This window comes from Cervus canadensis, chromosome 17 (genome assembly GCF_019320065.1).
Source record: "Cervus canadensis isolate Bull #8, Minnesota chromosome 17, ASM1932006v1, whole genome shotgun sequence".
In the NCBI taxonomy this organism is placed as follows: Eukaryota; Metazoa; Chordata; class Mammalia; order Artiodactyla; family Cervidae; genus Cervus; species Cervus canadensis.
Window position 1 is genome coordinate 39180379 of NC_057402.1, and position 13360 is coordinate 39193738.

At 51.4% G+C, this 13360-nt stretch overlaps 1 protein-coding gene across 3 annotated transcripts in view; it reads right to left on the reverse strand.

Annotated features, from left to right (window-relative positions):
• Positions 1-13360, reverse strand: part of PCSK6 (proprotein convertase subtilisin/kexin type 6) — a 165852-nt gene that overhangs the window by 116522 nt on the left and 35970 nt on the right. For all 3 annotated transcript variants that reach the window (XM_043489645.1, XM_043489643.1, XM_043489644.1), the window contains exon 2: positions 1112-1216. In XM_043489645.1, coding sequence (XP_043345580.1) covers positions 1112-1216 — 105 coding nt within the window. The remainder of the gene's footprint in view (positions 1-1111; positions 1217-13360) is intronic.

Below are 13360 nucleotides of genomic sequence, written 5' to 3' on the forward strand. Positions count from 1 at the left end.
GACAAACCATCTCTCCCGTCAGCACAAGAGGAGCCACGACGGTGGCGGGGTGGTGGTGGCGGGTGAGGCTGGGGGTGATGCTTGGGACACCACCACGGCCAGTTTCTCTGCAGAAACTTTACTATCCACGTTCTCTGGGGATCACTGCAGGAACACCCCATGCCTGCTTGGGAGTCTAAATGAACATTCTGCACACTGCTTTTAGGAAAGGGTGATTTCCATGTTCTAAAACTATAATTTACCAGTGGCCTCATTTGTTTATTGAGGCCATAACTGCTTGTCACTGGCACTTCACCATCCCTCGTAGCTCTCAATGCCCTGTGACATATCATGTGTCTTTCTGCGGACCGTCAGCCCCACTGTCCACTCCAATGACCCTGTTATGGACATAGCGGGACACACAGCAGGTATTCCAAAATCACCTGGTGAATGAATGAGGCCACCAAAGGCTCACTTGGCCATCTTACATCTTTAATCTTACCAAGTATCTGCTGACCCAAGAGTCAAATATTAATCTCAAATCTATGTAGAATCTATGACTAACCACTGATAAATAAGAATTATACTAAAAATGTTATTAGCTTCTTTTCAAATTACATCTGTTTTCATCTCAGAGATCACAGGGACTTTTAAGGAAAAAGCTACATTCACTGCCTAAGTTTTCAAGTTCATGGTAACCATTAAGATACGTGTTATGACAACCACAAAAACACCTGCCTGTCCAAACTCTAATTTCATTATTAAAACGACGATTTGAATTGCATAGCCTTTATGGGTAAGATGCACACATTTATCTCCGCTAATTACTGTGTATTTTGTTGACTTTTAAAGATTTAAAATGATAGCCCTATAGTCATTTGATTGCTGCTTCAAACTGAAGTCAAGAATTTAAATACTCAAGTCTCACAAAGGACCCAAATATTTCGAGTTTTTAAATGCTCTGATATGTAGCTGCACATCTGTTTTGTTTTGTTCAGAGAGGAAAACTTAGGGTCATGGAGAATCTCATTAAAATCCAGACTTGGGCATTTTCAGAACCAGAGACACAAACAACCCACACAAAACACTGTAGGCCCTAAGACAGCACCCTGCCCAGGGAGCAGAGCTGTACCTGGGGGTCCATCCTGAGGAAGGTGTGAGGGCCTCTGCTGCTCAAGGTCGATCTCTTAAAGGTTTTGCTGTGATAAAAGTGGTAGTAATCTTCCAGGTTTCCAATCTGCAAAACAAGAAGCAGGATACCACCAATCAGTATAGTCTTACCAAACCCTGCCTCTCAGAACACCTCCCCCTCCTCTGAGAGACCCATCCTGCCCCCAGAACGAGAATACCCTCCGTGACGCTCCCCAACTCACAACTCTGCCACAGATTCAAGGTCTGTGAATGTCAACTTGGAGACCCCTTTCTGGGTAAACACTAGGTGGTATTTCCGATGAAGTACATGCTCCCCAGATCTTGCAGTGAGTTCGTATCATTTAAAGTTTGTATTACCATGGCCAAGTTATTTTAGACAAGAATTCATGTTCATTTTGGGTTAAGCATCCTTGAAGCAGCTCAGTTCGGTGTCAAGTCAGGTCTAAGTCTGTACCAAACACTCATTTATAAACAAACTCCATGCTCTCTGCCCCCCCCCCCCCCCCCCGCCCCGGGTACACTGAGACATCTAAGAATGAACATCCGCTCCCAAGTGCAGCAAAGAGCCAAGGCAAACACGCAGCCCCATCTGCTTGGGGACTGTGGAAAGGTCAGCTGAGAACACCCGAGTCCCAGGGTGTCCAGACTCTCGGCCAGCAGCGGTCTATCAGGGTGGATTTCAGCTTGAGGGCTGGAGGGGACATGGCAGGCTGCTCCTGCACCTTTTCCCGCCATCCCAGCCCCAACCTGTCTCGTGTCTCACAACCCTGGAGCATTAGGACACTGTACTCAGGAGACCTGCCTCTCCTCCTAAATTCCACTGGCTGCTGGAAACAGCTGGCTGGTCACGACCCCTGAGCAGAGCCTTGTCACTGAAGATGGAGCAAATGCTACACAGACTCTCAGGCTGCCCTCCTCAGGCTAAACCATCCTAGTTTCTCTTCCAGCTCCTGATGAGAGGGTGGATTTAAGACAGACTGTCTTCTGCAGCAGTCAGATGTCATGGTGACGAGCCTGGTTTCAGCCAGACAGGGCTCATCCAAACCTTGCCCATTTCCTTCACTGCCCACGATCCTGTGATCCTGAGCAAGATTCCCCTCCTGCAAATCTCAGTTCTTTACATGTACAGTGGGGATAAAACTACATACCTCAAGAACTTGTTTAAGCAGGACTAACGTCCACCCAATTCACCATGACCTTCCGCTGCCCCTCTTCCTACTCACAGACACTGCATCTGTCCAGTGCAAAGGACAGGACCAGGCAGAGACCTAAAGGGACATGGAGATGCTGAGCAGCCATTTCCACGTCTTTCCACAAGAAGATTGAGCAGGTGTCTACAGAGAGAGCCTTGCTTGACTGTACCCTTCACCCTCATATCCAGAAAACCCAGCAGTCCGGCTGCATCCTGCTTTTCAGTTTCCAGAGACACCACTTGTCCTTGAAATGAAGAACCTCCTTGTTTGCTCAAGCTTGCTCCAGGGTGTTTCAGTTGTTTTTAAGCACAGAACAGTGAACACCATGACAGCTGTGAAGGTTAGCCAGTTATAGTCTATATGGTGTCTGCCTAGTTTAGTGCCTTGAACACAGTTGCTGTTCAGGAAATCCTGGCTGTATTAGGAGCTGGAATTCTCACCCTGGCTCCTCTCCAAGGCTCCTTCAATCCCTCCCTGGGCCTGGGATGCACCTTGACTCAGCCTTACCTGCTGGGGAATCTGGGCTTCAGACCCTCTCTAAGTCTTAGTCTCCTTGTGAGAACAGGAACCACTACCTTTGAGGTTTGTTCCAAGACATTCCCTCTCCCCTCTTCCCTCACTATACACACATGCATACATGCATACATACACACACACACACCACACACACACACACACCACACACACACACACAACACACCACTTATACACACACACACATACACACACCACACACACATACATCGCACACACCACACACACACTACACACACACTGCACACACATACCATACATACACCACACATGAACTTTCCTGGAGGCTCAGTGGTGAAGCATCCACCTGCCAACGCAGGAGATCTGGGTTCAAACCCTGGGTCAGGAAGATCCCCTAGAGAAGGAAATGGTAAGCCACTCCAGTATTCTTGCCTGGAAAATCCCATGGACAGAGGAGCCCAGTGGGCTACAGTCTGTAGGGTCACAAAGAGTTGGGCACCACTGAGTGACTAAACAACAACAACAATACACGCACCCATACACATACACAGAGTCAGGCACAGCTCTTCATATATAAAGAGCCAGCAAAGTACCTGGCAGGCAGTAAGTGCTCTATACATGGTCTTCTGCAATTATGGTTCTTGGTTCATTTTCTTTTTTTTTAGTTGGTTCATTTTCTAATTCAAGCATTTTTCAACCATCATGAACCTCATTATTTCTGCCCTGTTTTGCAAAGAAGCACTCTTATTTCTCCTCCTACAGTTAACTGCTCATTTTTTCACCAAAGTTAATTGTTATGTCTGTCAAAGGGCTCCTCCTAGAGCAAGCTAAGCTATTATTTAACAATAATGCAACTTTAACTTACAGCAATGTTTAAGCCACATATTAACTTATAAGCAGCCACCATCCCTGGGAGATGTATCACAACTTTGGGTCTTTTAACTCCAGGTGTTCAAATCAATTTCCACTCGGGACATGGAGAAACTAAGAGCTGAATCCAATGTGCTGGCAAGGGGAGGGATTAATTTCAGAGCTGCCAACTCTAAGCACTGGGCTTGTCAGGTAGAAAGGTGGTAAAGAATCCGCCTGTCAATGCAGGACACACAAGAGACGCAGGTTCGATCCCTGGTTTGGGAAGATCCCCTGGAGGAGGAAATGGCAACCCACTCCAGTATTCTCGCCTGGAAAATTCCATCGACAGAGGAGTCTGGTGAGCTATAGTCCATGGGGTTGCAAAGTCCACGGAGTCACAAAGAGACAGACACAAATGAGCACGCATGCATAGACCCAAGTAGGCCCGTGTCAGGGTAGCCCTGGACGCCACTCAGGGCAGCACCTGGCCCTAGAGCAGCCCAGCCTCACTGCAAAGGCCAGTACCCAGGTGGTGCAGGCCAGTGATGCTTCTCCCATCCAGCTCCACCCTGAGCAGGGCTCAGACGGTCACTCCCGTTGAGCAATTTCAGGGAAGAACAGATGGCTCCCATGGTGCTAACCAGACAAACTGCCCCGGGGGCAGCAACAGGCAATGCCACATCTGTTTTGGGAACTCATCTGCAGCTCAGTATGGATGATAAAGGTCTGGGTAAGGTGCAGGGGAGAAGGGGACACCAGTCGAGGACACCCTCCCATCCTAACAACGCCAGGTGCAGAAGGTGGAATCTGATTCAGGAAACAGGGGAATGAGTCAGGTTCCTGGCTACTGGGGACTCTGACAGTTGCCACCCATATCCTCCCAGGGTTCTGTGTGCATCTGTATACCCTCTGGGCCCTCCTGGAGCAGGGTGCAGGCATGGAGAGCAGAACTCGTCCTTCCTTGAAATGAAAGATTTGTGAACAGGCAAACAGAGGGCAGACAGGGCATGGGACAGCCTGACCCTGGAAAGACTGTGAGGGCAGGAAGAGGGAGGAGGGGGAAGGCAGGGCCAGATGCTGAAGAGGGAGTCCTGACACTGGGAGAGGCCCTGGCACCACCCTCGCCTGGATGGACGTGACATCCTGAAGCATGAGGACACGCCATGTGGTCAACCATCTCTTGACCCACTCAAGAGCGGCAGTGAGCCAAGGACAGACCACAGGCAAATGATCTATCTCCTGCTTATTGTGTTAGCTTTTTAAATTGTGGTAAAACAGACAGAGGGCTTTCCAGGTGGCACTACTGGTAAAGAACCCACCTGCCAATGCGGGAGACGTAAGAAACACAGGTTTGATCCCTGGGTCGGGAAGATCCCCTGGAAGAGGAAATGGCAAACCACTCCAGTATTCTTGCCTGGAGAATCTCATGGACAGAGGAGCCTGGTGGGCTACAGTCCATGGGGTCGCAAAGAGTCGGACACAACTGAAGTGACTTAGCACACAGAACAGACATAACGTTTACCACTGTCACAGTGTTTAAGTATCTATAGTTCAGGACACCAGGCACATTCACACTGTCATGCAATCATCACCATCATCATCTTGGGAACCTTCTCATCTTCCCAAACTGAAACCCTGCCCTCATTACATGTGAACTCCCACCCTCTGGGCCCTCCTGGAGCAGTGTGCGGGCATGGGGAGCAGAAACCGTCCTTCCTCGTGATGAAAGATTTGCGAACAGGCAAACAGAGGGCAGACGGGGCACGGAACATCTGCTCTGTCTCTGTGAACCTGACAACTCTGGCTGTCTCAGGGGAACCACTGGCCCTTCTGTGACGGGTTTACTGCCCTAACATGATGTCCAGGTTCACCCCTGTTTTGCCACAGGTGTCAGAACTCCCTCCGTCTTTCAGGCTGAACCACACTCTATGGTGGGCATACGCTATCATCGCTTGTCTATTAGCCCACTGATGGGCACTTGGCCTGCTTCCACCTCCTGACTGCTGTGAATGGTGCTGCTCTGAGTGTAGTGTGTGGTGTCTGTTGGTGACCCTGCTTTCCATCCTAGGACGTACACACAGCTCCTGTTTCTGTAAGTAAAGCTTCCCTGGGGACCCTGCCCACACATGGGCCCCCACACCATGATGCCGAGCCCAGTGGCTGCCACAGGTACCCTTTGCCCCCTCACCTAGAACAGACCATGTGTGGACCTTACAGAGAAGGCCTGCCAACCTGAAACTCTAGCATTTACTGCAGGGTGTGTCTGGGGTGGGGGTCCACCAGCCTGAGGCCAGACCACCAGTCCCCATACCAAGGGGTTCTGCTTAGGAGGTCAACGCCTTCAGCATCTTATCTAGTCACGGACCTGCCTCCTCTCCAGGCACCATCCTTGTTCAGTGACCTGGTCACTCCCATCTGACTCATGCACCCCAGCATCAGGACTGGTTAGGAGTATGAGGCTTCCAAGATGGGAAGAAAGAAAGGATCAAGAGCTAGCAGAGCGGGAAGCTCTGCTTCCCTTCATGTCCCTGCCTGAAGTGGGACATGGCCCAGCGTGGATGATGCGGCATTTACCACGCGGCTGTTTCCTGCCCCTTGACTCGCACCCCGCCCCCTCACTCAGTGACCTTCCCCACCCGGATTACGCCCTCCCCCTCAGGGCACTGTCCCTCAAGCTTGCCAGGGCCTTCATGAAATAGGAGGACGGGAGGGCAAGACACTGGGGATGTGGCCACTGGCTGGGGTAAACACAGGGACAGTTGACTGCCCCTGGCCTCACAGGTGGGAGTCAGGGAAGAGCCACAGAGATGGCCCCACTTCACAGATGGAAAAATTGAAGCCGAGGAGGCTAAGCCCAGCATTACGTTCAGACTCTCCCCACTGTGCCCGACAAACCGGCGACAGTCTCACACCGAATGACACCCAGGCACACGGGTTAGGGCTGAGGATCACTGCAGCCTCAGGGTCAGACCGACAAGAGCTGGAGTCAGAAGAGCAGACAGAGAAGTGGCGGGGGCGGAGGGCACAAAAGACACCTTAAATGCAGTGTGATCCCATGGATAAGAAGAGGCCCTTGTATTCACTTGATTTCTGCACTGACATTAATGTGGGCACTTGTCCCAGCTCCACAGCCCCGCTGTCCCGGACACTGTGCTCTGGCAGCCACACCTGCACATGCTCTGCACACCACCTCCCTGGCCAGTGGCTGAGCCACCTGCTCAACTGACCCAGGGGGCAGCGGCTGCTGCAGAACCCTGCTGCCCAAGTGCCCAGGCAGTCTTCTCTTCTTCCTCTCTTCCCATTCTCTCCAGCTGCCAACCAGCCCTTGCTGGCACTGAGCCCCCAGAACCTCAATCCACTCTGCCTCAGTGAATCTAATCTCCAGTCTGTGAGGTGTTTTTTTGTTAATTTTTTTTTCTTTTGGTGGGGTTGGGTGGGTGTTGGTCACAACATAAAATTTTTGTAAATGCTTTTCTCTTTCTCTTCTGTGTTATTTCCATGATGGGTTAATCAGAGCTGTTCTCTTAGCCTACTGCACCCGCCAGAAAATGAACAATCCGCTGAGTGTGTGAGGCCCACGTCTCTTCACTCAACACTGGTATGTAATTATACATATTAGTTGATAAAATTGGTAACATCATTAAAACCCTGGCTAAGTATTCTAAGCCAGAACACTGGAAGAAATGGGATCAAGGAACCCACAGTGAAGAGTTGGATGTGGTTTCCAACCGGGACCCTCCATGAGGCACTTTGGAAACTAGTTCTACACGTACTCAGTGCAAAATACAGACAGTAAACAGGCACAAAAAGAGCAGGGAACAGCAAGTCCTGTCTTCTCCTTCTCTGTGCAGCTCCCGGGGCCCCTGATTTTTGCTGGGGCTCTTGGTTCAGAACAGGGAAACCCCCTGTCCCAGGCCTCCAGCTGAGACAACACAACCTGAGCTTCACAGCAGCCTTACAAGGCAGGTGCCATCTTCACTTTCATGGTGTAGATGGGGAGATGCAGGTTCTGAGTGGTTCAGAACCGCCCCCTCACTGCAGGCAGCACAGTCAGGAGATGAATCCGAGTTCACGTTCCTAACCATCACCCTTCTGCCTCTGGACATATCTGCAGTGCTGTTGTCATGGTGACCCCACTCACCCCATCTGGTCCCTGACAACACATTGTTCACAGCAGCCCAGGGCCTCGTGGGGCTCACTCTCCTTCCTACCATGCAGGAACCTGGAGAGAGACCATTGTGGCCCATGCATACCTCTGATGGGTGTGTTTGCGGATGGCCAGGCATGGAAATGGGTGCCTGTGTATTCATGTACGTACATATGTAGATGTATGACTGTATGTGTGCACAGATGTGAGAATGTGTATATATACACGCATGTTGTACATTCAGATTTGTGTGCACTTACATTTGGTGACTGCAGTCATGAAATCAGAAGACGCTTGCTCCTTGCAAGGAAAGCTTTGACAAACCAGGACAGCATACTAAAAAGCAAAGACATCACATCACTTTGCTAACAAAGGTCCATATAGTCAAAGCTATGCTTTTTCCAGTAGTTATGTATGGATGTGAGAGTTGAACCACAAAGAAGGCTGAGCGCCAAAAAACTGATGCTTTCCAACTGTGGTACTGGAGAAGATTCCTGAGTGTCCCTTGGAGTGTAGGGAGAGCAAACCAGTCAATCCTATAGGCAATCAACCTTGAATATTCACTGGAAGGACTGATGCTGAAGCTCCAATACTTTGGCCACCCGATGCAAGGGCCAACTCAGTGGAAAAGACCCTGATGTTGTGAAAGATTGAAGGCAGGAGAACGGGACAATAGAGGATGAGATGGTTAGATAGCATCACCAACTCAATGAACATGAATTTGAGCAAACTCTGGGAGATGGTGAATGACAGGGAAGCCTGGCATGCAAATAGGAACAAACTAGCTGTGGCTGGGCCTGCCCCCACACGGAGGTCCTGGTCGTCGAGGTCTGGACCACCTCCAGGAGGCACTGAGCTACAGCCAAGGGTCGTGCCCCACCCCAAGGACAGCTCTTCCTAGGAGAAGGCCCCTCCACTTCTTGCCTGGCCCTTCCTCACTGGCCCCACCAAACTCCCCGCCCCTACTCAGCATGCTGAGCTGGGAAGGCTGCGCCGACCCCCACAATCAGAGCATCACCCTGAACTCAGCACCATCTTGCTGTCCTCACCCTCACCAGACCCCTCCTCCTGAGGAGTCCCTGCTCTGGGTGAAGGTACTACCATTCTCCCAGGCATCTGTCACCAAGCCCTCCGAGAGTGACAGCCTGAAGGGTTCTCAAGTCTGGAGGCTCCCTGTCGCCCCCACCATGGGGCAAGGCCCTACTGCCTCCTGGCCTCCATTATGGTCTCCACCATACCGCCATCCCCACCTCCTGGAGGAGCAGAAGCCTATGGACCCCTCATAGGGCACACGCACGTCTCCACGACCAAGCCAGGTCAGCTCTCCCTCTGGCACAGGCCTGGCCTCGCCAGCATCACCCCTGTTCTCTAGCGATGCTGCTGTGTAGGAGGGACCCTTGGTTGCTTTCACACCCCCAAGCCTGCTCACGCCAGCCATCTCACACCAAGTCTACCTCCTGCTCTGATTTTAACTATCATCTCAGCTGTCATGGCCTCCAGGAAGCCCTTCTGGACCTCCCAGGGCCAAGTGTGCCTACATGTGCCCACTACAGCCCATCTTCGGTCCCTCCCTCCAAGATAAGTTCCTCAAAGGCAGGAACTGTCATCTGTATAACCCACAGGCACTGGCAGCATCTGGTACACAGCAGGAGGTCAGGAAATGTTTGGTGAAATGAACAGACCTTGAGTCATACTGGAAGGACACACATCTTCCTGTCCACACACACAGAGCTGTCCAGTGTGGTGGTGACCAAGACCTCAGGCCTCCCAGCCATCTGGCCTTTGGGCTCTCTAGCCCCCTTCCCAGGACAGTCCTGAGGCTGTGGATGCAGGCAGACCACCCACCAGCTGAGTGGCTGGGTGAGGCCCAGGCTGGCTCCTCTAATGTCCATTCTAAGGGTTGCGGGGCTGGGAGGCAGGTGGTGGCACTCCATGGAGAGGAAGCATCCAGGGGACCACAGGTTGGGGCAGGGGCCGGGGGGGGGGTGCAGCAACAGCTTGCAAAGCCCAGCGAAGAAGGGGCAGGGGCCAAGTGTAATGGGGAGAGATGCCTGGGCTGGGGTGTTTACAGGAAGAGCCCCTCCGGTCCTGCTTTTCCCATCAGTGTGAGCATGGCTAGCTTCATGTCACCTCCCTGTTTATGCAAGGCAGGTGTGAGGTGGGCGGGATCCGGGGTGCTGCCAGGGGGCACACCCTGCCTTCCCGGAGGAAAAGGAGATGACTTGGTGGTTTCTGCAGAGCTTCGAGAACAGAGGAGGAGGGCCCCGAGTCATTCATCAAGTCTGCTGTGCAGCAAAGTCATTGATGAGCGTGCTGGGTCCACCCCAGATGACATTCCATGGCTCCAAAGGTCCACCACCCACTTAGGCCTCCCACGGCCATTGTGACCTCAGACACTCAGATGCAGGTGCAGGGCTGCTGGACCGTGAGGCAGGGAGGCTGGTCAAGCACACACTCTGCTCTGTCCCTGGCCGCCCCGCCTCCTCCTGGGCCAGCACAGTGGAATCTGCCTCAGGGAACAGCTGATAAGTGGTCGTGCCATGTCAAACCTCAAGGATGCAGAAACCAATGGGCTGCAGATGAGGCTTCTGACTTTGCAAGAAAGTATTCAGTTTATCACTCCCGGAGCTGCCCCTGGCTGGAAACAGATGTTCTGAGCCCGGCTGCTCACAGCTGTAGTGGGCTGGCCGCCGGGCCGCCGGGTCCGCATCTCCCAGGGGCCCCAGCTCTGAGAGAGGCGTCTGTGTTTGAAAAGTCTCGGGCGTCAGAGTTCAGTTATATAATGTTACTGATCCCAGTTGGTCTGCTCAAGAAAAACATAACTAATTAGAGCCTATAAAAACCTACACACCAAATTAATCTGGACTTGTGCTGGTGACTTCCGCCTAAAGAAAGTCATAAACAGAGATGGCCACTGAACCTATATTTAGCCAGCACTGGGTTACCTGGTATTTATAATGAAGGAAGTCCAGAGAGAGAGAATGGACAAGTTGTTGTTACTTTTAAAAGCGTTTTTAAAAAATCCTGCTTCCCATTTTGGTCACAGAGACACACAGCGACACTCTGTTACTGCAGTAATTACAATTCTGACCCAAGTTAAGGTTATTGCACAATTTTCTAGTCTGCTCAAATTGCTTTCCTCAACACGCATCCACCCAAAGCATGTCATTAAGCTGCTCGACTTCCTACAAATTCCTGAAAAACCATTAATTTTTACTTAACAGACTTCATTTTCTTTTCCCTGAAGTCACCAAGCTGAATGGTCTCGCTTCAGATGAGAATGGTTAATGCACAGATCAAGCTACACCTTTTACATCCACAGAGAGACATCTGAAAAACTACACGGCCTTTCTGAAGATTTTCATCTTAAACCCTTTACTGCTTAAAGGGGTCTTTATGACTTCCAGAATTAGTCATTTATCCCATTTCTAAGCTCGACCACCCCCCAACCTCCATGAATCTGACTTGATGTGAGGGTGAGGTTGGGTTCACCCCATGTCCCTGCTGCCTGCTAACTGCTCTGCAGTGCATGGTCTCCATGGGGGAGAGGGATCCCCAACTGGGAGGCAGTGGGCAGGTCAAGAACAGGGACCTAGAACTCTTACAGGAAGCCAGCATCCCGATCCTACCTCAGCTCCTGCAAGTTTCCAGCACCTCACTGGCAACTACTGGTGAATGTGGGCCCTGTCATGCGGCCCACCTGCAACCACTTGCCGCTGCAGGTAGCCCACGGTCCTTGTGACAGGGGACTGGGCTCTCCTCATGCTAGCACAGGCCTTTTTCTTGCTGAGCACGGAAGACATATGGGGACAGCCTCACTCCAGAGGGTCCCATCTCCAGGTAAGAGAGCCCGGGACAGACACACGCAGACTGCCCTCAGCAGAGAGCACCTTGGCGTGTGAGTGGAGATGATACCAGCGACCTTCAGTGCAATGGCCACACAGCACTCAGGGTGGTGTGGGGTTGGAGAGTGGTCCATGCTGGGATGCCCTGAGCAAAGAAACCAGGGAAGGCCCATCTGGTCCAACTGGCCTCCTCCCAGGCTCCCCAGAAAGAAGGGCCAGCACCAAGCTGCAGCCTAGGGTTACCTGATGGAGGCGGGTGAGAAGGCTACAAGATTTTATAAAGAAGATTTCTGTCCTTATGAGAGAAATGTTTAAGACTCAAAGTTTAATATCTGAAACTCTCACTTGAGAGGAATTATCCTAAGGGAAATTAAAAAGTGTTTTGAAGAAATTAATCTTTAAAATATTCACTTTAAAAATACATCGCTTCAATACCCCAAAGAAGAGAAAGCAGGGATTTCAACAGACATGTAAGTAGCGAAGAGAAGGGGGCACCTCCAGTGCCTGTGGATGGATGGAGCGATAACAAGGTACAGTCCATGCCCACAGGGACTATCACTCAGCCTCAAAAAGGAAGGTGGCTCTGACATCTGCGACAGCATGGGTGAACCTAGAGGACTTGACGCTCAATGAGACAAGACGCACACAGGACAATCCTGTGTGACCCCACGGAGGCAGAGGACGAGTCACAATCACAGAGACAGCGACAGTGGGAGTCAGGGGCCAGGGGAGGGACAGAGTTTCATTTCTGGAAGATGAGAATGTTCTGGAAACGATGGGGGTGACGGTTGTACCACAATGTGAACGTACTTGATGTCACTGAACAGTTCACTTAAAAATGGTTAAGACGGTAAATTTTATTATGTGTATTTTACTGCAATTACAGAAAAAATGTCTCCTCTACATTCTTGTCCCACCTTTCCTAAAATTGACTTGTCTCTGGGGTCACTCTGGGTGCTGGGCACCCCTAGCCCCAGTGACAGCAGCACTGGAGGCTGGAGGAGGGGAGGTGCAGCCCCCCTGGGATAGGACAGAGCCCAGCAATACTGCCCAGCCGTGATTACCAACTACTCTTGGCTCCAGGCCGCTCATCTCAGTCCTGAATCCCTCTCTATTACGTGGTTTCCCCTAAAAGGAAAAGAGACACCAGGGAGGAGACAGCCATGCCCAAGAAGACAGCCCATGTTCATCTAATCCAATATCCCTTAACTCCTGATGCCTGTCCTTGGGGGTCTGCTGACCAGGCAGCCCAGGCCCATCCTGGAAGCTGGCCTCTTGGCAGGTGGGGGTATGGGGGCTGACCCCACTCAGACATGAGGCTTGTATTTTACAGAACTAAGAAACCTTCAGTACAAGCACATGAGTGCATGCTCAGTCACTTTAGTCGTGCCCGACTCTGCAACCTCATGTAGTGTAGTCTGCCAGGCTCCTCTGTCCATGGGATTCTCCAGGCAAGAATACTGGAGGGGGATGCCATGCTGTCCTCCAGGGGATCTTCCCAACCCAGGGATCAAACCTGTGTCTCCTGCACTGCAGGTGGGTTCTTTACCTCTGAATCACCGGGGAAACCTTCAGCAAAAGCACATGAGTGCCCAAACTCGACAGCGTGCACTACAAGCACACAGGAAGAGAGCCATGCACTGTCGTTTGGCTTCAGGACTCAACCCCACACCTGTGACTCACAGAGAAGAGTCCCC